The 25,986-nt window shown below is 41.4% G+C and overlaps 2 protein-coding genes and 1 non-coding gene across 3 annotated transcripts in view; all 3 read right to left on the bottom strand.

Moving 5' to 3' along the window:
- Positions 1 to 25,665, bottom strand: part of Zmpste24 (zinc metallopeptidase STE24) — a 28,132-nt gene extending 2,467 nt beyond the window's left edge. The window contains exons 1-9 of the mRNA XM_048350992.1: positions 25,360 to 25,665; positions 22,881 to 23,027; positions 15,470 to 15,556; positions 14,269 to 14,385; positions 12,519 to 12,671; positions 11,046 to 11,187; positions 5,990 to 6,174; positions 4,684 to 4,794; positions 1,564 to 1,707 (exon numbers count right to left, since the gene is read on the bottom strand). Coding sequence (XP_048206949.1) covers positions 1,564 to 1,707; positions 4,684 to 4,794; positions 5,990 to 6,174; positions 11,046 to 11,187; positions 12,519 to 12,671; positions 14,269 to 14,385; positions 15,470 to 15,556; positions 22,881 to 23,027; positions 25,360 to 25,482 — 1,209 coding nt within the window. The 5' untranslated portion in view covers positions 25,483 to 25,665. The remainder of the gene's footprint in view (positions 1 to 1,563; positions 1,708 to 4,683; positions 4,795 to 5,989; positions 6,175 to 11,045; positions 11,188 to 12,518; positions 12,672 to 14,268; positions 14,386 to 15,469; positions 15,557 to 22,880; positions 23,028 to 25,359) is intronic.
- On the bottom strand, positions 7,865 to 7,996 carry LOC125355804. Its single transcript, XR_007211737.1, has one exon. It is a non-coding gene; the product is annotated as a small nucleolar RNA SNORA18 (small nucleolar RNA).
- On the bottom strand, positions 9,916 to 10,523 carry LOC125354980 (enhancer of rudimentary homolog). Its single transcript, XM_048350993.1, has one exon. It carries the CDS (start codon positions 10,479 to 10,481, stop codon positions 10,167 to 10,169), a length of 315 nt encoding a protein of 104 aa, XP_048206950.1. The 5' UTR covers positions 10,482 to 10,523; the 3' UTR covers positions 9,916 to 10,166.
- Positions 25,666 to 25,986: the final 321 nt, after the last annotated feature.

Raw genomic sequence — 25,986 nt, 5'->3', positions numbered from 1 at the left:
TCCAAGAGTTTGAAACTAATGTGGGCAACATAGCAAGATCCCACATTCTCATAAGAGTTCATTAACTGGCTTCAATACATTTATATCTCAATTTTTTTTGTTAATTTTTTATTTTTGCCAGTCCTGGGCCTTGGAGTCAGGGCCTGAGCACTGTCCCTGGCTTCTTTTTGCTCAAGGCTAGCACTCTGCCACTTGAGCCACAGTGCCACTTCTGGCCGTTTCTTTCTATATACGTGGTGCTGGGGAATCGAACCCAGGGCTTCATGTATACAAGGCAAGCACTCTTGCCACTAGGCCATATTCCCAGCCCTCAATTCTTCTTACATACCCTACCTCCATCTCTATTTTAGGTTCCCAAACTGTTCATTCATTCCCTCTGTAACACATAAATACAAACATAGAGGATGCCAACTAGTACCTACCATCTTTGTTGAAGGTTTTCATATTTTTTTTTTGGCAGCACCAAGGGTTGAACTCAAAGCCTCATGCTTGCATGGTAAGCACTCTACCACTCGAGCCATGCCTTTAGTCCCCTGGAGCTTGGGACTCAGGGCCTGAGCACTGCCCCTGGCTTCTTTTTGCTCAAGGCTAGCACTCTTCTTATTCTGCCACAATGGCACTTTCGGCTTTTTCTGTGTATATAGTGCTGAGGAATCGAACCCAGGGCTTCATACATGCTAGGCAAGCACTCAACGGCTAAGCCACATTCCCAGACCCTCTGTTTTTTTAAACTATATTTTTATTATCTTCAACTAGTTGTAAAAAGGAGTTACTAATCAACAAATCAGTTTATGAGTGCAATGCATCTTGATCAATGTCACTTCTTTCATCACTCTCCTCATCCCTCTTATGCTAGTATTCTGGGCCTTGCTCTCATGATTGGCTTTTTTACTCACAGTTGGTGCTCTACTTGAGGCACAACCTGCACTTTCAGCTTTTTTCTGGTTAACTGAAGAAAAGAGTCTTATGGATTTCTCTGCCTAGGATGGTTCCAAATCTTGATCCTCAGTTCTCAGTATCCTGAGTAGCTATGATTATTCTCTCTCAAATTCTCTACAATAGCAATTACCCCATTTTCCCTAGGAAGATGCCTTTACCCTATTTGAACTGTTCAAACTTGCTCTACACATGCTTCATACATGAAAGAGTTTCATCTCAGCACTGGTGAATACATCACCTAGGATATGGCATTCCAATAGTTATCTCCATCTACTAATCTCTGAGGTACATGATTTCTATCAAGGATTTCAAGACTAAAGTCTATTTTTTTTCTTTATTTGGACTTACCATTATTCTGTGATTCTCTATTTCTGGCCAATCAATAAATCAGAGGCTAATAGATTGTTTCATCTTCTTTTTAAAACTATACATTATAATTTATTGATTTCTTTTTATACTATTATAAAACTCCACATCTATCTAAAAGGCGTGGTTCAAAAGTATAGTGCCAGCTGACAAAGCAAAGCCCCAAGTTCAAACCCCAGAAATGGCAACCTCCATCTGAGTTCCAGATTAGAAACATACAAGGAAATATGTAATATCGTTTTGAAGACTATACATTACCTCATTGTAAGGCGAAAAAATAAACTGAAAGATGATCAACAGTCCAATTAGAGTGGGTTGGTTGTCATAAAAACCAAATGCAGCAAAAAGTTCCTTCCGACCAATTAATACAGCAAACAAGAAAAAACACAGGAAAGAATTCATCTAGAAGAGAGGACATAAAATTTTAGGTTATTACTAAGCTGATTTCATTTGTGGGATAAACAATATCACAAAAATAAAACCAAAATATCATGGTATGATTTTAAGGAGGATGTTTAGTTTTATAATTTTCCCCTTATATTCTCAAAAGAAAAAAATTCACCAAATATTTAAACCATACAATTTTCTACAGTGGTAGGATTGACTTGAGCCTTTTATAACTGAGTCTGACATGGCCAACAGCAAAAGAGTATTAAAAGACCAGAACAGATTCTGCTTTATGAGACCATGATCAGACACCAAGCCCATCTGACCTTAATGTGGAAGCTCCTTGAGCTCCTTTAAGTTTCTTTAGGACTGCTGGAGCAGTACTGAATCATTTATTACAAAGGCCAAGGAGAAAGGGATGGGAGGTGGGGGAGGACAAGACCTATATTTACCAATAAATGAAGGGGGTGGGGTCTATATTTAAAGTAAAGTTGGAGAACAAATGCCATTATTTTCCCTAAGCAGATCAGGAACTCAGAGTAGCCACACCTACCATATTTAAGTGTGCTATTCAAACTATTTACCAGCTATCTCAAGAAGCTGTTGCATAGAATGCAGCTTGAACTATGAGGTTTGCCCACCACCCGGAATAAAATAAAGCTGCTCTGGTGCTTGGCCTTGATAACTCAGTGCATGCACCACAGCAAGCCCCACAGAAAACACCCAGTGACAATGTCCACACTTAGGAGACTATGCATATATTTTTGTCAAGTGACCAGAGTCTTCCTGAAAATTAAGTTCTGGTTTGCTACTGCTCCCTACTGGAGACTGAAATCCTGGCCATGAGATACCTGAGCTATGTAAAGCCGCCTATCATTAGACAGGCTGGAGCCATCACTCATCAGGTGACAGAAGTTGCACAGGCATGCAAATGAAGCAAATAGGCTATGAAGGTAGGAAGAAGTTAACGAGTGTGTGTTCCTGCTCTGCAGTATGTCCATTCCTGCCAATACACCACCCTTCAATCAGTTCTTACTCATAGGGAATCCCCTAGAGTCATTTAACTGAGAAGGAAAAAAATAAAACGTATTATATAAGTAGCAATATGGTGGTACTGGCTGAGAATAGTCAGCTGTGGCATTACAGAACTGCTGAGGGATGGTCTTGGAAGGCAAGCAATGGTACAGGGAATACTCTCAGTGAAGAAAGCTGCAGGAATCATGTCTGCCCAATCGGTGGAGGAGACATCTGTTGAGCTGAGGAGATACTTGTCAGTGGGCAAGTAACAGTTGGGCTGAGCAGGGGGCTGTGGGACAAACTAGAGGATGGCTAAAACAAGGAGAGCTGGACAAAAGGTATGTGGAAAACAGCTCACAGTAAGATTGCACCTTGGCGTAACACAAAAGTTTGCAAAGAGCTTCATGGTAGAGGAGGTACATGATGATCAGGTATAAACACCTGATCTGTGGAGGTCAGCCAGTGTATTTTTACTGCCACTCCAGGACTTGATCAAGGGGTTCATGACCAGTGACCAAAGTGTTTGAGATGGGAGTCAATGCATTGGACAACACTGACCTTCCACCCGACAAGAGCCAGCTGCCCAATCTATCAGAAGGCACAATCAACCCCAGTTCTGAGGTACCAGCCCCACTACCTTGTAGAAGGTAAATTCCACTGGAGCCTTTCCTCACTGAAATGACAGTGGATTTTCCTTATTGACTGACCACTTAATTTGAACCTGGATTTGGATTTACATAATGTCTTCCTCCCATGTACCCATACAACCAATTTGAAGCTAGGGAAGTCATTTTCTTCCTTTTTTCTTTTGCCATTCCTGGGGCTTGAACTCAGGGCCTGGACACTGTCCCTGAGCAACTTTTGCTCAAGGCTAGAGCTCTACCACTTGAGCCCCAGGGCCACTTCTGGCTTTTTCTGTTTATATGGTAACGAGGAATTGGGCCCAGAGCTTCATGCACGCTAGGCAAGCACTTTACAACAAAGCCACGTTCACAGCCCTAAGGAAGTCATTTTATACCTAAAGATGTACAGCAACAAAAATGTGCCCCGGGATTCAAAAGTCTTCACATGTAACCCATCCCCCACAACAAGGTGATCATCAGAAAGGTACCAAGCTCTACTGAAGACTCAATTAAGCCAGATACAGTAGCATATACCTGCAATCCTAGCACTCTGGAGGCTGAATGAGGCAGTACAATCTTCACTTTCAGGCTATCCAGGTATACATAGTGAGACACTGTCTCAACAACAAAAACAAAAAACTGACTCTTGGGCTGGGAATATGGCCCAGTGGCAAGAGTGCTTACCTCATATACATGAAGCCCTGGGTTTGATTCCCCAGTACCACATATATAGAAAATGGCCAGGAGTGGCACTGTGGCTCAAGTGGCAGAGTGCTAGCCTTGAGCAAAAAGAAGCCAGGGACAGTGCTCAGGCCCTAAGTCCAAGGCTCAGGGCTGGCAAAACAAACCAAAAAAAAAAAAAAAAACCTAACTCCTGGATCAGTTAAGGCTACATATGTACACAACCAGTTAACAAGGTAGTACTATTTCATCCATGGCCTGAAAACCTGCTGGCTAAAGATAGTAATACCCAGAGGACCTATGCCTAAGGAGTTACTTTTTTCTTTTTGAGCTCTACCATTTTTGGTGAACATGTAATTACTTTTAAGTGAGGAAAAAAAGGTTTAAAAAAAAGTATTTAAGGGGTTAGGAATGTGGCTTAGTGGTAGAGTGCTAGCCTTGAGCAAAAGACACTCAGGGACAGTGCTCAGGCGCTGAGTTCAAACCCCAGGACTTGTTATGAGACCTGACTTGAGATTCTCCTGCCTCAGCCTCTTGAGTGTTAGGATTACAGAGGTGTGCCAACATACCTACCTTGAAGTCTATATTAAGTTCTCTACTATATGACCTCTTGGGTCTGCTATGCTTTAAAATAAAAACTGTAAAAATATAACTGTCATTCTAAACTTACCTGGCTAATAATGATATTTTTGATCGTGTGTCCCAACTTCCAGTGCCCCAGTTCATGGCCCAGTACAGCAAGTACCTCTTCATTTTTACATCCCTGTTTCTTATTCTGAATCTAAGAATAAAAGGAACATAAATTATCAACAACATGCAAAAAGTTTGAACCTTTGAGTTTTTTTAAATTTAATTTTATTGTCAAGGTGATGTACAGAGGGGAAAACTCTGAATTTAATAATAGTCTTTCAAAGAATCTAACTTAAACAATCAGACTTTTGTGCAAAACTTGGCTTAATAAAACAGCCACCAAACCATCGCTCCATGTGAGACATTGGGTTAAATGAGGAAGACTGAATCACAAACATTCCCCAATTCTGCTAGGCTTACAGTCTATACTAACTTAGATTAGGAAAAAAATATATACCACTTTATCAATAAGATGACAGTTAAAAAATCCTAAGTTTGATGATGTATGGTAGACTCTTAAGCAGAACTGGATTTTCTTTTCTTTCCACACTAATTTTACATAAAGACAGAAATAAGTACCATCTCTTTTTCACATTTACATAGCACTTCCTTTTCATAAAATTCATACACTGACTCAGTAAGATGCTCACAAAGCAGGCTAGAAAGATGGGAAGTCTTATATTTTTCTAGAGATAAAGAAAAAGAAGCTGAGGTAAAATGTCTTGGACTTAAGTAAGTGCATAAAACCCATCTCTCTGAAGTGTGCATCCTTTTATAACACTTAGCAGCCAGGACTTGTTTTCTTATACAACAAGAAGGTTTTCATATACAGCTTATATATATTTGAATTATTCCTTTACTTAAATTGTTTTTCAGACAGATGGTTCCAGTTATTATATTTGTCTTCAAAAGGGTAAAATTCCAGAGAAGAGCTATCCTAGATATCTCTTACAATTAATAGCCAGAAGCTGAGAAGTGGTGGCTCAAACCCGTTATCCTCGCTACTCAGGAGGCTGCAACCTGGAGGATGGAGGTTCAAAGCAGGCCCATTAAAAAAAAAAGTCTGTGAAGCCTCATTTCTAATCATCCAGCAAACTGCCAGATGGGAGGCATGACTTAAATGGCACAATGCCAGCCAAGAGCATGAAATCCAAGGTAGTTAAAATACAACAACATGTATTAGTTAGTAATCTCTCACAATACCAGAACTTTATAAGGGGTCATGGGATTTTTACTTGGTAATCTCCCTAAATTTGCTCCTCACTGCATAGAAACTGGTGTTACTTTGAGTTATCAAAGACACTTCCATAGAAACTAAGGCAGAGCCTCTTGGGAAAAGAACTCACTTTAACTTTAGCTTTCACTTCTTCATTGTCCCCTTCTCCATCACTGCGAGCTTCCATACCAGACTTCTCCTGGATATCCTTGTTTAGTACTGAGTACTCTTCTAGTAGAGTGTCAAACAAAACTATTCGCTTATTCTTGAAGAAGCCATAAAAATAAGCATTGCTGTGGGAAGAGCGCTTAGATCCTAAGGAAAAGACAGTTCAAAGCAGGGGATATAATTTAAAAGCCTGGAGTCCCTTGAAGAAATTCCTAGAAGTTGAACTTCCGAAAAGGACACTGATATTCTCAATTTTTTTAGTATCTGGAGCAAAACTCAATCAATGGAGAGCCCCACCGGCAATGAATTGGCTACTTTCCTACATCACTGCCAACGAATACTTACAATTTATAATAAGCAAAATGAGCCTAAATATTAGACAGTTGTGGAATCAGTAATTTAAGATACAGCTAAGAAATGAATTTCTTTTTTTATTGCCAGTCCTGGGGCTTGAATTCAGGGCATGGGCATTGTCCTTGAGCCTCTTTGTACACAAGGAAAGTGCTCTACCACTTGAACCACAGTGCCACTTCTGGCTTTTTCTCAGTAGTTTAGTGGAGATAAGAGTCTCACAGACTTTTCTGCCTGGGCTGGCCTTGAACCATGATCCTCAGATCTCAGCCTCCTGAGTAGGATTACAGGCATGAGCCATTAGTGCCATCAGCTATGAAATGAAATTGTAAGCAGTGCTTTTAAAGGATTTTAGCAACAAAAAAAGATAAATACACTGCAAAAGAAACAAAACTTCACATATATGTACGGTTTCAGTACTGTCCAAAAGAAATATAAAATTGAACAGCATAAACATAAACCTATGAAAAAATGTGTAATACTGAAGTATATATTACTGAGTCCCACAGGTATGAATTTTTATTTCTTCCCTTCTGCTTTTCTCTCTTTCTAGAGCTTCTTAAATTAAGCACACTTAGTCAGGCAATGGTAGCTCATGCCTATAATCCTAGCTACTCAGGAGGCCTACAGTAGGCCTATACACTTCAGATCTGAAGATCCTGGTTTGGTTAATTTGCAATAAGAGTCTCATGAAGACTTTCCCCAGCTGGCTTTGAACCACAACCCTCAGATGTCTCCTGTGTGGCACAGGCCACCAGTACCCAGTTTTTTGTTTTTTTAAATGTCATCCTCTGGTGGTTAGTGACCATTCCTCCTAGAATTACTGTATGTTCCTTGTGGTGCTAGGGTTTGAACTCAGGGCCTCACACTTGCTAGGCAGGTGTTCTACAAGTTGTCAGTCCACACTTCTTTTATTTGGGTTCTTTTTATTGCTTCTTTAGTAATAAGAAAGATATTAACTTCTAAAGTCCCCATCTAAGATCTTCAGGATCTGATATCTTTAAGCAACTTACTTTTAGATCACTTTTGGAGTAGCAGATCTGCCTGATTTTCAATTGCTGACATCTTCTCAAAACAAGAATGAGTTTAGATAACACTCATCCACAAGCTATCATTCAGGATCTGGTACAGATCTGAGAGCTATGCTAATACTTAAGGTTAAAAATGTACTAGGGGGCTGGGAATATAGCCTAGTGGTAAAGTGTTCGCCTCATATACATGAAGCCCTGGGTTTGATTCCTCAGCACCACATATATAGAAAAAAGCCGGAAGTGGCACTGTGGCTCAAGAGGTAGAATGCTAGCCTTGAGCAAAAAGAAGCCAGGGACAGTGCTCAGGCCCTGAGTCCACGCCCCAGGACTGGCAACAAAAAACAAAACAAATAAACACAAAAGCTCAAGGATGGCCCCAGAACTGGCATCAAAAATACTGAAGAGAGAGAGCATATTCTAAAAAAATATATACTAGGGCTTTCACACACTTTGTTAGCTGTCTTGTAGTTCCACCCCATAGACCGAAGAAATAGACCTGGGAGTAAAGCAAAACCACCAAGTTACTGTATGAGGCGTTTCCAATGATGTGTGGCTACAGGAAAAGCTCCATCAGGATAGACCTCAAACTTGTGTATATTCTTACATGTGCTTTTCTCCCCACTCACTTCTAGAATCTCCTTGCAGAGCTCAGAGCTCCCACATCATGCAAATCTGAGAGATGGCTTCTCTCTCATATGGGAGATCTAAAAAAAGTCAAGTACTCATTCCTCCAGCATCTGCAGCAGTTAGCCAAAATCCCAGGCATAGTCAAGATACATCACTGGGAACTCTTGAATAGTCAGCTAATTACACAAGGAAGCAAGGTAGTCAAGAATTAATTCTGCAGGTGCCAGGGACAGGATTTTAGTAATCTCGGGGCCTGAGCACTGTCCCTGGCTTCTTTTTGCTCAAGGCTAGCACTCTACCACTTGAGCCACAGTGCCACTTCTGGCTTTTTCTATATATGTGGTGCTAAGGAATTGAACCCAGGGCTTCATGCATACAAGGCAAGCACTCTATCACTAGTCCATATTCCCAGCCCCAGTACAACGTTTTAAAAAGATATAGCTCAGTCTATAACACAGCCTTCAGAACGTCTAATTCCCCACAAACATGCTCCTAGTTCTCTCCCTCTCAAAAAACTATTACCCCAATTGCTTAAGTAAAAAAATCTAGGCTATTTCCCTGATGTCAATTCTGTTTCCCAACTGGTAATCTCTTAGCAGATTACCTCTAAAACTCATCCGAAATGCATCTATTTCTCTTCATCAGCTACTACTGCCCTAGTTTAAAAAGGTATAATTTCCTACCTAATTGGTCTCTGCTTCTACTCTGACCTCTTCCTATAGGTCATTCTCCATAAAAAAAAAAGCCCGTAATTGTTTAAAATAAGCCAGACCATGCCTTTTCTCTGCTTAAAGCTTCTGACAGCTTTTCCCATGAGTTTCAAAGATTTAAGAGAGCAGTATAAGCCAGGCACTGGTGGCTCACACCTGTAATCCTAGCTACTCAAGAGGCTGGGATCTGAGGATCTCGGTTTGAAGCCAGCTAGGACAGAAAAGTCAAACTCTTTATCTCCAATTAACTACTCAAAAACTGGAATTGGAGCTGTGGCTCAAATGGTAGAGTGCTAGGCTTGAGTAAAAGAGCTCAGGGCCAGTGCCCAGGCTGAGAGTTCAATCCCATGACAACAAACAACAACAAAAAAATCAGTATAAAATGTCAGTTCTTTTATCAATGCCCCACAAAATCTTCACTGTTCCAATTGTGGCTATAGGTGGCTGTGCAACCTGAAAAGCCACTCAATGTCCAAGATGTATGTACTTTTCTGACTGTTGACAATTAATTCTTTCCAGTTGTGCCCATCTTTGTTCTCCTCACACTGCAATGGCTTCTGTATTTCTACATCTTTACCTTTATCTAACAAAGCTGCTTCTCAATGGTGACATTTTACTTTAAAGCAAGTACCAGCAAACTATATAGCTCACTAACCAAATTCAAACTGCTGCTTATTGTGTATGAAGTTTCACTGAGACAGATTCATATTAATGGGCTTACATATTGCTCTGCAATAGCAGAATTGAATAGATGAAAAAGAGACGGTGCCGAAAACTTTACCGAAAACTGTAATCTAGAGAAAGCACATCCAAAACCTATAGGGAGGAAGTGATTTGTCCAAGATCTCACAGCTGTCAAGTTCAGAAAGCAGAACAGGGCATATTCACTTTATGTGGATTTTCATGTACAGATTCTAGAAGTAATAGTACCTTAAAAAACTTTTTCTCAAAAAAAAAACAAACAACTTTTTCTCTACCTGGTTATAGGCTTCCTTGAGACTTCAATAATTCTTTTTTTTTTGTTTTTTATAACTAAAGAACATTTATTTACTTTGCACTAAGACTTTATCTGAGTACATAACTAAATTGTTTCCATCCCACCCCATCTTGAAGGATTAGTATTTGAATGTTATAAAGTAGACAGGAACAGTTTGAAGGACTGGAACCAACATTAACTGTCAATGAACAACTTCCCTATCTAAATCATCATAAAAATGTTTAAATAAAAAAAAAAGAAAAGAAAAAGATACAATGAGGGCTTTCAATTGAAAAGATCCCCACATTTCATCTAATACATTCGATCTTGGCTAGAGTGTAACAAAATGGAAACAGCATCACTGTAATACAAACTCCCACTATAGCACACTGTACACACCTGTGTTCCAAGCCCACCCCCTGTGCCCTAATGCTTCCAACTCAATTATTTCCCAGCCTGTTGGGCCTGCCGACGAAGGAGCACGTAGATCTTTTCTTTGATCCAGTCTTTGTTATAGGGCTGGTATGTCTGGGTATCAGCTCGGTAAACAAGGCAGCTGAGATCTGCCAGATCATCGATAAAATCAAACAACTGGCTGATATCATATGTGATGGAGGGGCTGTTGGGATTCATTCTCTTCAGATGTTCTTCATACATTTTACAAACACCTTCCATGCATTCATTCACAGATTCATAGTCAGCATAAGTTCTGCCTTCTGGCCTCTTGGTAGGCTGTACCAGCAAAATGGTGTGAGACATCGCGCCAAACGTCTCGGTGCTGCTGCCGCCGCACACGAGCTCAGCTACAACACCCGAGACTTCAGTAATTCTATGCAAGCAAACAGCTTAACTTTCAAAGACTATCATCAGAAAAGCAGAGCTTAGCTAATCTGAAGTACCAGATGGTAGCACATAAAGCTTTTGGAAATTTATAAGATTAACAGTCCTCCAGAACAGTGGATATTTTCGTCGGGAGAGATAGCTTGCACTCAGGGCCTGGGTGCTGTCCTTGAGCTGTTTTACTCAAGGCTAGTGCTCTACAACTTGAGCCACATCTCCAATTCTAGCTTTCTTGGTACTTAATTAGAGATAGAAGTCTCACAGACTTTCCTGCCCAGGCTGGCTCGAAACCTTGATCCTCTAGATCCCAGCCTCTAGAGTAGCTAGGATTGCAGGTATGAGCCACTAGCACCTGTGCTATCCTAATTTTTAAACAACAAATTAAACAAACAGTAAAAATCAATTCATTCTTTCATTTAAGTCCTAAAAACTATTCAAAACAAAGCATTCCAATGATATCTCCTTACCCCCAGGTAGCCTTACCTTCAACAACATACACCTTAGTCAAAGGAAAGTCAATATTCTTGGCCATTACTTCAATTTCTTGTTTAAGCTTTCCCTCAGGCAGAGGTGTGAATTTGTCAAATAAAGGGGCTATATAATCAGCATAGATTGTGACAAGGACCTGAGAAGTAAATGACACAACCTGTGAATATGTTCTTAAAGAAAAACTACCCCGTATTATATACATCTAATTATATTCCAACAATTATGTTCACCAAAACTTGACACCAGAAGACTTATTTGCTCTGGTATTCCCAGACCCAAATAGTACAGACAGTAAGAGCCCGCTATCTGTTTAATGAATTAAGTCAAAGTATCAGCCTAACTTACTTTAGAAGATAATGCTTCTAATGGCAAGATCTCTGGGTGGAAATTAATAATCATTTCAAAACCATCTTGAGGATTCTGGGTAGTTCATAAACCAAGCATATTCTGTCTTGCAAAGTAATCTTGATGGACCAAGTCTTTGCTAAACAAGTATTACAAGAGCTTGACTATCATCTTTATATAAGTTCTCTGATGCATGGTTTATTTTTCTGCTATTGCCTGTAGTTTATAACTGTACACTCTGATTGTAATGGCATTCAGTGCTCTGTGTTTTTCTGTTTTTTTTTTGTCCAGGCTGTTCTAGAACTGTAATCTTCCAGATCTCTACTTCCCAAGAAGCAAGTAAGAGGATTAAGGCCTGAAATTGGCCACGGGCAAAAATCACCATGCAAAAAAGACCCTATTGGGCTGGGAATATGGCCTAGTGGTAAAGTGCTTGCCTCATATACATGAAGCCCTGGGTCTATTCCTCAGCACCACATAAACAGAAAAAACCAGAAGTGAGGCTGTGGCTCAAGTGGTAGAGTGCTATAGCCTTGAGCAAAAAGAAGCTAGGGAGAGTGCTCAGGCCCTGAGTTCAAGCCCCAGGACTGGCAAAAAACAAAACAAAACAAGACCCTATCCACAAAAGTAAATAAAAGCAAAAAAGCCTGGGGGTATGGCTCAAGTGGTACAGCGCCTACCAGTTGCAAGGGGACAGCAATGAATTCAAACCCCAGTGATATCAGGAAAGAAGGGAGAGGAGACAAGAAGGCAGAGATAAAGAAGGCAGAAGGAAGCCGGGAAATTATATGCTTTCTTTTTTCTTTTAATCCTCTTAAATCTATTTTCTCTTTAAAATATTCATGCTTTTCAGGTACTGGAGGGTCAATTAAGACATTAGATTGTCACATTTAGTCAGCCATTCTGGTGCAAAGTCACAAATACCAAGCCCTATTACCCTGGCAACTGGATCCCTGAAAGTGATCCAACAAAGTAGCCTTTAGCATCTGTAAGTCAGCATAAAGAGAAAACTGATGCAGAAATCAAGAGGTAAATGTATATGAGCACTTTCTATATTCCATCCACCCTCTCAGTCTCACCAACCAACTTTGTAAAAGAAAATGAAATCATGTTTTTACTCACCAGAGAAACAACTAATGTGAACAGCCAGGCATAAATAAAAAAATAGTCACCCCCAATTTTAATAATGTAAAGTAGAAGCGAAGACACAGGCAATAAAATACACTGAGTCACAATAAATTTTTTGATTGCATCTTTCATAAAAAACTCCAAAGTCTGGAAAGAGAAAATATCACCATTGTAAATTAAGGAACCGATTTCCTTTGTAAAATAACTAGTATGTGAATCCAAAACCATTTGAAAAATTACAACCAGTAAGACTGTATTATAATACCAGGCAGCCTAAGACACTGATAGTTTAAAACAAGTTCATTTAAATATTATTAGCCAAAAGCACTCAAGTGATCAAAGACTGTATAGCATGATTTTAAACTATGATCTTTACTACATTTGAAGTTCTTTTTCTAATTCATCCTCTAAAATAGTAAATTATGTTTAAATTATTGCCAGCAAATAATAAAACCACAAAAAAAATCTTCAAATTTAAAAGCTATTTCTGGCCAAGTCCTGGTGGCTCATGCCTATAATCATAGAGACTCAGGAAGCTGAGATCTGAGGATCAGGCTAAAAGCCAGCTTGTGCAGGAAATGTGATACTCTTATCTCCAATTAGCCTCCAGAAAATGGGAAATGGCACTGTGGCTCAAAGTGATAGAGTGCTAGCCTTGACCTGAAGAGCTCAGGGACAGTGACCAGGCTCTGAGTTCAAGTCCCATGACCAACAACAACAAAAAAATTATTTCTAGCCTGGTGCCAGAGGCTCACACCTATAATCCTAGTTACTCAGGAAGCTGAGATTTAAAGATTATGGTTCAAAACCAGCTCATGCAGCAAAATCTGTAGATGCTTATTTCCAATAAATTATCCAAAAAAAAAAAAAAAAAAAACCAGAAGTAGAGCTGTAGCTCAAGTGGTACAGCACCAGCTTTGATCAAAAGAAGTTCAGGAGCCGGTGTCAGTGGCTCACATCTGTAATCCTAGTGATTCAGGAGGCTGAGATCTGAGAATTGGGCTTCAAAGCCAGCCTAGGCAGGAAAGTCCAGGCAGGAGAGACTCAGCTTCAAAACATCACCAAAAAACCAGAAGTGGCACTGTGGCTCAAAGTGGTAGAGCACTAGCCTTGAGCAAAAAGAATTTAGGGACAGCACCCAAGCCTGGTCCCAGGACCATAATAATAATACATTAAATAAAAAGTTATTTCTAACCTAACAGAAATACTTTTTATTTTTATTTATTTATTTTTATTTTTGGCCAGTCCTGGGGCTTGGACTCAGGGCCTGAGCACTGTCCCTGGCTTCTTTTTGCTCAAGGCTAGCACTCTGCCACTTGAGCCACAGCACCACTTCTGGCCATTTTCTGTATATGTGGTGATGGGGAATTGAACCCAGGGCCTCAAGTATACGAGGCAAGCACTCTTGCCACTAGGCCATATCCCCAGCCCCCTAACAGAAATACTTAATACAATGTTTATAAACAGAATGAAAAAAAGTTATTTCAAGTTAGATGTCAATGGCTCACACCTATAACACTAGCTACACAGGAGTTTGAGACTGAGATTTGAAGCCTGTGAAACCCTTATTTCCAATTAACTCCCCCTCACCCCCCAAAAAGCTACAAAAGTAGAGCTGTGACTCAACTGGTAGTTTACTAGCCTTGAGCACAAAAGCTCAAGGACAGCACCCAGACCCTTAGTCAAGGCTAAGGACTAGGTAAAAAAAAAAAAAAAAAAAAAAAAAAGTTATTCTTTACTCTACCTGATGATTGAAGCCATGTTTTTCTTCTATCACAAAAGTATTATAGAGACTCCATGGCAATCCAGTCAATGCGCTGAAAAGAGTAGCCAATAGCAGAAACACCAGAGACTGAGTGATCTAAGCATGAAAAGGTAAAAAGGCAGTTTTTATGGTGTAAGGTAATTCATGTTTCAAGTGAACTGCGGGGAAACAAGTCAAGTATTTGCTAGTACTTATTCTATCCCAAGCCATATGCTTGATCCTGTAGGCAATACAAGGTCTTCTCCATCAATTCAGAGAAATGAAATGTTTGCAGTCAAAGGATAAGTACTTTTTTTAAGTTTCTTTTTCTTTTTTCAGTACTGGGAACTGAACCCAGGGAGGAAAAAGGGGAAAGGAGGGAAGGGGACAAGAAAAAAATTATGTTAATCTAAATGTTCATCATTAGTACATTAGTTATATATTTAAAATCTGTGTGAACAGTCACAGACACTTTTATTTAAGTGATTAGCATTATCTGTAAGAGATTTTTTCAAGTGGACAACCTATGATGGAGAACTCCACGTGGGTAGAAGAGAGAACTTTATTCTGCCCAACTGCCAGCCAGCTGCTAAATCCAAGGCATGTGTGGCAGGCTCTAGTGTCACTCCCCAGCCATGCCTTAACTAGGGCAGGGGTGGGAGGTGTGTCCAGATGGATTAGGGTGGGAACTCAAGAGAAGTGGGGAGGTAACTGCCTCCAGGTATGCCAGTTACCTAGGTAACTGGATAGAGATTTAAACTGGTGGGGGCATCTTCATGGAGCCCTCCCAGGGGTGGACCTTACATTATCCTAATACATGAGCACACATGGATGGTGCAGGCAGAGAAGCAAGGTGAATGATAGTAGGAGTAAAAAAGCAACTAAATTTAGCTGGCACTGGAGACTCACACCTATTTATTTAGGAGGCTGAGATCTGAGGATTGTGGTTTGAAGCCAACCAAGGCAGGGAAGTGTCCATGAGACTCTTAACTCCAATTAATCACCAAAGAGCTGTGGTTCAAATGATAAGAACCCTAGCCCTGTGCAGAAAAGCTCAGGGACAGCGTGTAGGCCCTGAGTCTAAGCCCCAGGACCAATACACACATATACACAGAGTCACACACAAAACTAACTTTAGTATAAGGCTTGACAACAACAACAAAAAAGGACTCTGATTAGTACATGTGAATGAATCACATACCTCATAGTCTGGTCCAAAGCCAGCATAACCACAGAACCGTCCAGAAACTCTCCAGAGGTAAGGGATTCCTCCAAAGAGAAGAATAAACTATAAAACAAAGCACACAGTGGTCACATACGAACAGTACTAGACACTATCCTGTGAAAGAACATGTTATAGCAAAGAAAAGGACAAGCTGGGCGCCAATAGCTCTTGCCTGCAATCCTAGCTACTCAGGAGGCTGAGATCTGAGGACTGCAGTTTGAAGCCAGCCTGTGCAAAAGTCCCTGAGATTCTTATTTCCAATTAATCACTTTTTTCAAAAATGCTGGAAGGAGCTATGGCTCAAGTGGTAGAGTACTGGTCTTGAGGGACTGGCAAGACAGGATAGGATAGGACAGGACAGGACAGGACAGGACAAGAAAGGAAAGGAAAGGAAAAAAGCAATCAATTCTGTAGGAAAGGGACTGGGAATATGGCCTAGTGGCAAGAGTGCTGGCCTCGTATACATGAGGCCCTGGGTTCGATTCCTCAGCACCACATATACAGAAAATGGCCAGAAGGGGCGCTGTGGCTCAAGTGGCAGAGTGCTAGCCTTGAGCAAAAAAGAAGCCAGGGACAGTGCTCAGGCCCTGAGTTCACAGCCTAGGACTGCCCCACCCACCCAAAAAAAAAAAAAAAAAGGGAAAAAAGCAATCAATTCTGTAGGAAAAAAAAAAGATCTATTTTATTTAGGAAAACTTATATATTTAGATGAATAAACCACTTAGGTACTCTAAGTTTAGACTACTAAACCCTTTTTGCTATATATGGGTGGATTGTATGGTATGGTGACTTATACATACTCAAGCTGTTTAAAAAGAGACCCAGGGTTCTCAGCAATTTTGAGGAAGTGAAATCAACTGATCTTACTAAAAAAAAAGCCAAATCGAGGTCACTAGAGACTAGAAGGGATGTGAACAGGGTGGGGGGAAGGAAATAATGAAATGCAGTCAGAGAGCAGCTCAGTGTACTTCAGCATACAACGTCTTGCAGGGTATTTTAAGTGTGGGACTAGTTTTGTTATGCCAAGTCGCAAAATGACCACCAAGAAGGCCACCGAGACTCAGACATTCCAAAATGCAAAAGCAAGGCTTTATTCAGGCGGGCTACAATTCGGGCCTCGTCCTACCCACCGACACAGCGGAGTTTAGGAGGAAGCCCCAAACTGCGATTGCACAGGGCTTATAAAGGCAAAAAACAAAGTTACAGCAATCAGGTGTTCAAGCAAGCAAGATTAGGGCTCAGGGCTCGAGGCATTCTGGAGGCGGTTAGAGTTAAGCATTCCCAGGCGGTTAGAGTTCTTGACCGGCTGGGCCCTAATAAGCTTGCCCTGGGTTTGCTCATAGTTTAAACAGACAACAAAACGGGGGCTGCCTGAAAATGGGGTTTACTTTAACTCTTCTTCATTCCCCCCTTCAGTTTCATTTTGTTTTCTTGGTGCCTGTACCAGGGCTTGTACTAAGGGTTTTATGTTCTCCTTGGCTTTTCTGCTTATAGCCGGTGCTCTACCACCTAAGCCACACCTTTAACTAGATTAGGTTAACACTATTGTTCTCAAATATGATTTCTGGACATCTGCTTATGTATCAAAAATGCAAAACCTCAACCTGGCTACTCTGGAGGCTGAGATCTGAGGATCTTGGTCTGAAGCCAGCCAGGGGAAGAAAAATTCATGAGGCTCTTATCTCCAATTAATCACCAAAACAGCTGGAAGTGGAACTGTAGCTCAAGTGGTAGTGGTGGCCTTGAGCAAAAAAGGGCTCAAAGACAGTGCCCAGCCTCTTGAGTTCAAGCCCTAGGACTGACACACACACAACACATACACACACTCGCAAATTCTCAGCCCTACTGAATCAGACACTGACACCGGAAGTGGGCCCAGCAGTCTCCAGGTGAATCTGGTAGACACTAAACACGTAACATTAAAAAAAAAAATCATTGCAGGGCTGGGAATGTGGCTTAGTGGCAGAGTGCTTGCCTAGCATGCATGAGGCCCTGGGTTCTATTCCATATAAACAAAAAATAATCAAAATTAATTGGGGGGAGGGAACTGGGGAGGAGGGAAGGTGGGAGAAATGAGGCAGGAAGTAACAAGTTTGATAAGAAATGCACTCACTGCCTTACATATGAAACTGTAACCCCTCTGTACATCACTTTGACATAAATAAATTAATTTTTAAAAATAATTGCTTAGAGATGGGCAAGAGTGTCCCCATCTATAATACTAGTTACATTGGAGACTGAGATTAAGAGGATCATGGTTCCAAGCCAGACCAGACAGAAAAGTCTAACAGACTTCATCCCAATGGAAAGACACTACCGGCATGGTGATGAGTGCCTATCATCCCAGCTAGGCTAGAAAGCATGGTATAGGAAGATCGAGGTCCAGGCTCAGGCTCAGGCTCAGGCTCAGGCTCAGGCTCAGGCTCAGGCCCAGGCAGAAAGTGAACGATTATCTTTAAAAGAAAAACAACCAGTGAAAAAAGGGGCTGAAGGTACGGCTTAGTGGTGCAGCACCTATCTAGCAAGCATGAAGCCCCAAGTTCAAAACCCAATACTGAAAGAAAAAAAAATCATTACTTAAATAGATTACCTTTGTAAACACTCCCCTAACTCAATGTCCAGGCATTTCCACTTTATTACAATTAACTCAATCTCAGATATAAGTAAACCTTATTCCCAAAAGATATGCCTTGGCACCATTATCTGGCAGTTGTTGAGCTAATTGACCGGTGATGGCACTTCTCTCATCCTATTCCCAATACTAATAAATAATGTAAAAGTAAGGATTTAAAATGCTTTTGGTGAAAGGCTAAAATACCCATAATTAAAAGTACAGCTTTTAGATAAATATCAAGGGTAGTTGGAATATGAATTCTGAATGATTTATAAATACACTGGAAACTGATGTTCCAAACCTTGTTAAGTTTACTTTGGGGACTGAAACACAAAGCCCAGGGAACTATAAACTTTCTCTATGTTAATCTCACTGAGCACACTCCTGGGGATATTCTCAGACAAGAATTAGTGAGCCCAACAAAAGCAATTCTAGTGCTTGAAAAATCAGGCATGGTAGAACGTATAATCATTTTTATTTTATTGATGAGGCAATGAATACAAGAGAGGTCAAGTAGGGCTGGGAATATGGCTCAGTGGTAGAGTGCTTGCCTAGCATGCAAGAAGCCCTGGGTTCAATTCTTCTGTACCACATAAACAAAAAAACCTGGAAGTGGCGCTGTGGCTCAAAGGGCCTTGAGCAAAAGAAGTTCAGGGTCAGTGCCCAAGCCCTGGGTTGAAGCCCAGAACTGGCAAGGAGGGAGGAGAGAGAGAGAGAGGAGAGAGGAGAGAGAGGAGAAAGAGAGAAATTGATTAAGTAATCTTCCCAAAGAAACCCAAGACAAAGTGCTGGTTATGTGTTGAACTCTGTATCAAGCGCTTCATTTACATTATCTTACCGAGTCCTTTCCACAAACCATATAACGTTAAGATCTAGTATCTATCTACTTTTCATTTTAAAGGAAAAACATGAGGCTTAAATGGCAAAACTTAAGGGAAGAGGTGGATTGGGAGGGTGAAAATATTGGAAGAAGTGACACTGTTTGAGATATAGTGTATTTATAAACTGTTTTGTTGAATGAAACTCCTTCATACAAGTAAAGACATTTTAAAAAAAAAGTGTTTTTAAAGGCAAAACTTAGCCAGGCCTTTTGCCTACCTGAGCTGGCTTCAAACTTTGATCCTCATACTCTCAGGCAAGGAACCCAAAGGTGTAACTTCTCTGAATATTGAAAATATTATTTATCAAAATAAACTCCAAGAAATGGAAACGTGAATTTTGTAGTTATGGTTGTTGGTGGTGGTATTGGTATTGTTTTTGCTTTGGGTTTATTTTCTTTTGGGGGGGCAGAAAGGGAGGGAACAGGGGTAAACAAATAGGATCACACTATTCAGTATACACTATGTGGAAAATGACCAAGGTAACTCGTGGGCAGGGATGGGAGGGGGAGACTGGGAGGAAGTGAAGAAAGTGGCGATGTTTTGTTTTTTTTTAAAAAAAAGAATGTATTTATTACCTGATTTATGAAATGGTAAGCCTTCTATTTAAAAAAAACCTTAATAATAACAATAGAATTATATTTTTTAAAAAAACTTTCATCCTCAGATCTCAGCCTCCTGAGTAGCTAGAATTCAGGGGTGAGCCACAGCTCTACTTCCTCAGCTGGATTCTTTTTTTTTTTTTTTTGCCAGTCCTGGGCCCTGAACTCAGGGCCTGAGCACTGTCCCTGGCTTCCTTTTGTTCAAGGCTAGCACTCTGCCACTTGAGCCAGAGCGCCACTTCTGGCCGTTTTCTACATATGTGGTGCTGGGGAATTGAACCCAGGGCTTCATGTATACGAGGCAAGCTCTCTTGCCACTAGGCCATATTCCCAGCCCCTCAGCTGGATTCTAACGGAAGAGGGAGTAACCAGCCTCCAGTTAGAAGCCATGATGGGGGCTGGGAATGTAGCTTAGCAGTAGAGTGCTTGCCTAGCATGCGTGAAGCCCTAGATTCAATTCCCCAGCACCACATAAACAGAAAAAGCCGGATGCCATGGCTCATGTGGTAGAGTGCTAGTCATGAGGAAAAAAGAAGCCAGGGACAGGGCTCAGGCCCTGAGTTTAAGTCTCAGGGCTGGCAAAAAAAAAAAAAAGAAGAAGACATGATGGAGAGGAAGCATGGCACCTAAAGCAGAGATACTTCATGAGGAAAGACTCAGTCATATAAAACTAAGCAGGATATAGTATGGTCAAAAAGAGAAGAGAGCCAGGTGCTGGTGGCTCATGCCTGTAATGCAGGAGGCTAAGATCTGAGATTCAAAGCCAGCCCAGGCAGGAAAAGTCTATGAGACTCTTATTTCCAATTAACCACCAGGAAACCAGAAGTGCTGGGTTGGCTCAAAGTGGTAGAGCACTATAAGCGCCTTGAGCAAAAGAGCTCAGGGACATCGTCCAGGTCCTGAGTTCAAGTCCCATAAGGGACAAAAAATATTGGAGGAAGGAATAAAAAAGATAAGCAGAAGTAAACTGTGGTGGGCTAGGAATAGGGCAAGAGTGCTTGCCTCATATACATGAAGCCCTGGGTTTGATTCCTCAGCAACACATATATGCAAAAAGGCCAGAAGTGGCGCTGTGGCTCAGGTGGCAGAGTGCTAGCCTTGAGCAAAAAGAAGCCAGGGACAGTGCTCAGGCCCCGAGTTCAAGCCCCAAGACTGGCAAAAAACAAAACAAAACAAAAAGAAACTGTGGTAGGTCAAAAAGGACTAATCAAACCACATCAAGAAATTTATATTTCTGGGGCTGGGGATATGGCCTAGTGGCAAGAGTGCTTGCCTCGTATACATGAGGCCCTGGGTTCGATTCCCCAGCACCACATATACAGAAAATGGCCAGAAGTGGCGCTGTGGCTCAAGTGGCAGAGTGCTAGCCTTGAGCAAAAAGAAGCCAGGGACTGTGCTCAGGCCTTGAGTCCAAGCCTCAGGACTGGCCAAAAAAAAAAAAGAAATTTATATTTCTGAGGGAACCTGTAAGCTACTGCAAGGCTTTATGTAGGGCAGTAACATGATCAAAACTGTGATTTAGAGACACAGCCATTAAACTAGAAAGACAGCCAACCATATGGGAAAGGATCACCAGCACAGCAACAGACAAAGGCCTAATATCCGTCATCTACAGAGAACTCAAAAAACTAACCCCCTCCAAACCCAGTAAACCAATTATTAAATGGGCAAAGGAACTAAAGAGAGACTTCACAGGAGAAGAGATAAAAATGACAAAGAAACATATGAGGAAATGTTCAACATCTCTGGAAGTAAAGGAAATGCAAATAAAAACAACCCTGAGATACCACCTCACCCCAGTTAGAATGGCCTATACTCTGAACTCAGACAACAAATGCTGGAGGAGATGCAGAGAAAGAGGAACCCTTCTCCACTGTTCGTAGGAGTGAAAATTAGTACAACCACTTTGGAGAACAGTATGGAGGTTCCCCAAAAAGCTCAGCATAGACATACCCTATGACCCAGTCATACCACTGCTAGGCATCTATCTGGAACAGGTCTCAAGATATCATAAAGACACTTGCACATCCATGCTTATTGCTGCACAATTCACAATAGCCAAAATATGGAAACAACCCAGATGCCCCACTACAGATAAATGGATTCAAAAAATGTAGTACCTATAAACAATGGAATACTACATAGTGATTAGAAACGATAAAATATTGGTATTTGCAGGGAAATGGTCAGAACTTGAACAAATAATGTTGAGCGAGACAAGCCTAGAACACAGAGAACAAAGGGGCATGGTCTCCTTGACATATGACTGTTAGGGAGGGAGGAGGACAGTAGAGACCAGGTCTGCAAAACAACAAACTTCTTTTCAAATGGTATTTCCACATGTTTGGGTCAGCGACTTTATATTATGTATCTAAAACCAAACAACTACTAAACATAAAAAGGTCTAAATAAACCTCTCAGTGGATCACAATAGCTCAACAGCTATGTACACATGATCATACAAGATGAGGATAAGCAAAAACAACTCCAAGAGAAGGACACAGGAGGATTCTATTGTTGACATTATCTTTAAAGTCCTAGATTAATTTCCTGTGGTGTACCCTATGTGGTTATATGATTTTGGTACACTAGATATTGTATATTTGCCTACCTGATCTAGGGAAGGGAAAGAAAAATGAGGGTGTAAGATATCACAAGAAATGTATTCACTGTCTTATTATGTAACTATACCCCTCTGCCCAACACCTTGTCAATAAAATTTAATTTAAAAAAAAAAAACAGAACCAGAAAAACCACCGCCCAGCTTGTAATCACATACACTTGATATGTTCAATAAAGATGGTTTAAATTTAAAAAACAAAAATAAAAACTATGATTTAGAAAGGTTTCTGTGGCTGCAAAGTGGAGGAGGGGTTAGATATCCAAGGTAAAGGCAGGAAGAACTGTTAGGGCCTGTTATGAGAACAACATACAATGTAAGGTTTTTTTTCATAGCTGGCCTTCATGTGACAATCACCATATTCTACGATTTTCAACCGAAAGCAGTTATGTTTCTGCCTCCTTTACACCACAATACTATCAATAACAAAGGTTATGGCTGGGATATACCTCAGTGGTGGAGCCTTTGGCTAACATATAACATACTCAAGGCCCTGATGTGACCTCCACCATTAATTCAAAACAAAAAAAAAAAGGAAAGAGAAAAAGAAAACATCCTGAGATTCATAGGGACTGTACTCTCTTGTATCACAAGAAAAATAACAAAAATAAAAACAAGAACTGAAAAGTATTAAACAATGAGAGATTATGTGTCCAAGAAGTGAATTACTCACAGTGCCTTCGACCTCTGAATAGAGTCCTGACCAGAAGCTGAAAGTACTTTTATCCAGTTGATACAGTCGAGATTTCTCAAATGTTTCAGAATCCATGATCTGTTCTAACTCCGGTGGTACATGAGTTGTTGTCTTATATATTCTTCTCTGAAACATTTTCAAGAAGACACTTTAACAAAATAGTCAATTGTTTATTACAATAATTTGTGATCAAACATTAAAGGTTTTATAACCTTAATTTACCACATAAGGCTGCAAAATCTGTTTCAAACATACACAAATACTTGACATTTAGTTAGATAAACTCATCACTGAAATGACTGATGCAGAAAAGTAAAAGCAGAACCAGAGAAACTGAACCTAGCAGACCAGAAACAACCATTAGAGATGTCCTCAATATTTCAGTTTCCTGTACAAACCAAAGTTGGAACATCACCAAGAGTACTACTCATTCTGGGTGTAACATATATCCAATAACACAGAAACCAGATTCGTGAAAAAGAAAAGTAAACACACTAGGGCTGGGGATATGGCCTAGTGGCAAGAGAGCTTGTCTCGTGTACATGAGGCCCTGGGTTCGATTCCCCAGCACCACATATACAGAAAACGGCCAGAAGTGGCGCTGTGGCTCAAGTGGCAGAGTGCTAGCCTTGAGCAAATAGAAGCCAGGGACAGTGCTCAGGCCCTGAGTCCAAGGCCCAGGACTGGCCAAAAAAAAAAAAAAAAGAAAAGAAAAGTAAACACACTAACAAGTACAACAGATAATGTGAACAGTCTAATGGCCTACAAGCCAAACTAAAGAAGCTTTGACAAGTAACAGAAACATATCAGAGTCATGACTGGTGGCTCATGTCTGTAATTCTAGCACTCAGAAGGCTGAGATCTGAGAATCCTGGTTCCAGCCCAGGCAGGAAAGTTCATGAGCTTCTTATCTCCAATTAATCACCAAAGAGCTAGAAGTGGAGTTGTGGCTGAAGTGGTAGAGTGCTAGCTGTGAGGAAAAAAAAAAAAAAGCTCAGGGACAGTACCAGACATTGAGTTCATGGCCCAGGACCAACATTAAATAAACAAATGAACGAATAAGTAAATAAAGTCTTCAAATATGTGTTTCTCACTATGCCAACCAAAAGTAATTTCAGCCCATAGGACATAACACAGGAAAGATGCCAAAAAAAATATAAGACTTCATCTTTTACAGTGGTCCTAAAACAAATGCTTTCTCTATAATGGTGTATAAATAAAAGCTGAGGGCATTAAATTAAAGCATAATTCAGCAAAGACCCTATTAAAGGTAGTTAGTTATTGTAACTACCCTAAAGTGAGACCTATCTCAGTATCTCACCTTCCAATTTTACACCACATACTGTGTTTACTTTACACACAGGATCTTCTCCAGGCCAGCAAGATTCTATACTAATGAAGCTATCCAACACATATGTCAGTGTAACTAGCTATATCGTTTATCTTTGAATATAGAGCTAAAGGAAGAGATTGAGACATAACCCAAACACTGACTCATAAAGAAAAATTAAACTTTCTGTTAAATGAGAGCTAAGTGGTACAACACACACTAGACAGGCAAGAACTCCAGCATTTCACCTCCCACGTTCCAGAAAATAAAACAATAAAGCTTCAGGCAGAACATAAACCAAAAGGAGGAACTTGCAGAAAAAGGCTGCCATGGCTCATGAAAATGGCACCTAGCAAGCACAAGGCCCTAAGTTCAAATCCAGGTGCCACCAAAGACAAAACGTCAAAGGGTTTTCCTTACCATCACCAAGAGGATTACAGTGAGTACACAAAAGAACATATGGGAAGCAAACCAGCAGTCAGACATTGAAATAACGCTGTCAATTAAAGTTGCTCTCACTTAAAGTCCAGATCTCTAATCTTTCTAGCTATTCATTGCAGCTTGACTATTTCCAGGGAATTGTTATTGATGTTCATTTTCTATTTAATTTAATAATGAAGCCACTTCTATGAAAAACAAAATGTTTGGCGGGGAGTGTGTGTGTGTGTGTAAAATCAATGTTTTGTTTTTTTTTTTTTTTACACGAGTGCAAATCCTTAGAAGGATCGGTCAATCTTTATTATCCGAATATAGCTTCCTAATCCTGTGGCCGAATCATGATCCCACCAATGTTCTGGGGGAAGCTGTGACTCGGAAATTTTAGCATCTTCCTTTCGAAGATTTAACAGCAAAGATAAAAGCTCAGCCTGGGCCGCGGGATCCGTCTCACGAGGCTGGGAAACAGGGCAGCTTCCCTCTCTGCGGGCCCTAACAGTCGAGGGGTTCCCCCCCGATAACACAGGGGAAAGCTTCCCTGAGGTCACACACGCACACACACACACGCACACACGCACACACACACACGCGCGCGCACTCCACAGCCGCCGCCATCTGGACGAGTCCAGGGGCTCAGCAGAGACTTGCGGGGTCGCGGGCGAGGCTGGCCCCGGGCCCACCCTGTCCACTCACCTGCCGCTGCGCTAGGAAGGTCTCCCACAGATACACCGTCCAGGAAAAGAGCAGCACAGCTCCGAAGATCCGCTTCTCAGCCGGCGTCTCCCACAGCGAGTCCAGCGACGCCCACGACCCCATGGCCACCCAAGCCCACGGCCCGGGCTCCCCTCAGCGTGCGCCGGCGCCGCACGCACGGCCGTGCCTTCACAGAGTCCCAGCGGTGTCGCAGAGATATGGGTCCCTTCCGAGTGGCTCCTCACAGACGCCCGCCCCCATCGCACCGGCACCGCGCCGCCGGCAGTGTCACAAAAACACTCTTCCCCGTGCAGACGCTCCACAGGGCTCCGCAGTGATTGCTAGACTGAGGCCTGCCCCTCCGTCCTCACTTCCGGCCCCCAGAGAGCCCGAGTCCAGACGCAGACTTCCGGCCCCTCCCGTTTCTCAGCGGTGTCTCTCTATCACGCTTCCCCCTCCCTCCCCGCTCCCAGAGCTGGGTTCCGGATCCGGGTTCTGGTTTTCCTCCGCGCCTGGCGCCCTCTTGGCTTTCCAACCTCCAGGGTCCCAGTTCTCTTCCGTCCCTTGTCGCCTCTGCTGCACTAGTAGGCAGACTTAGCAAGTACTGCCTGAGGTAGCTGGGAAGGA

The sequence above is a fragment of the Perognathus longimembris genome, chromosome 7, assembly GCF_023159225.1.
Source record: "Perognathus longimembris pacificus isolate PPM17 chromosome 7, ASM2315922v1, whole genome shotgun sequence".
Lineage (NCBI taxonomy): Eukaryota > Metazoa > Chordata > Mammalia > Rodentia > Heteromyidae > Perognathus > Perognathus longimembris.
This window is presented reverse-complemented; position numbering and strand designations above follow the sequence as displayed.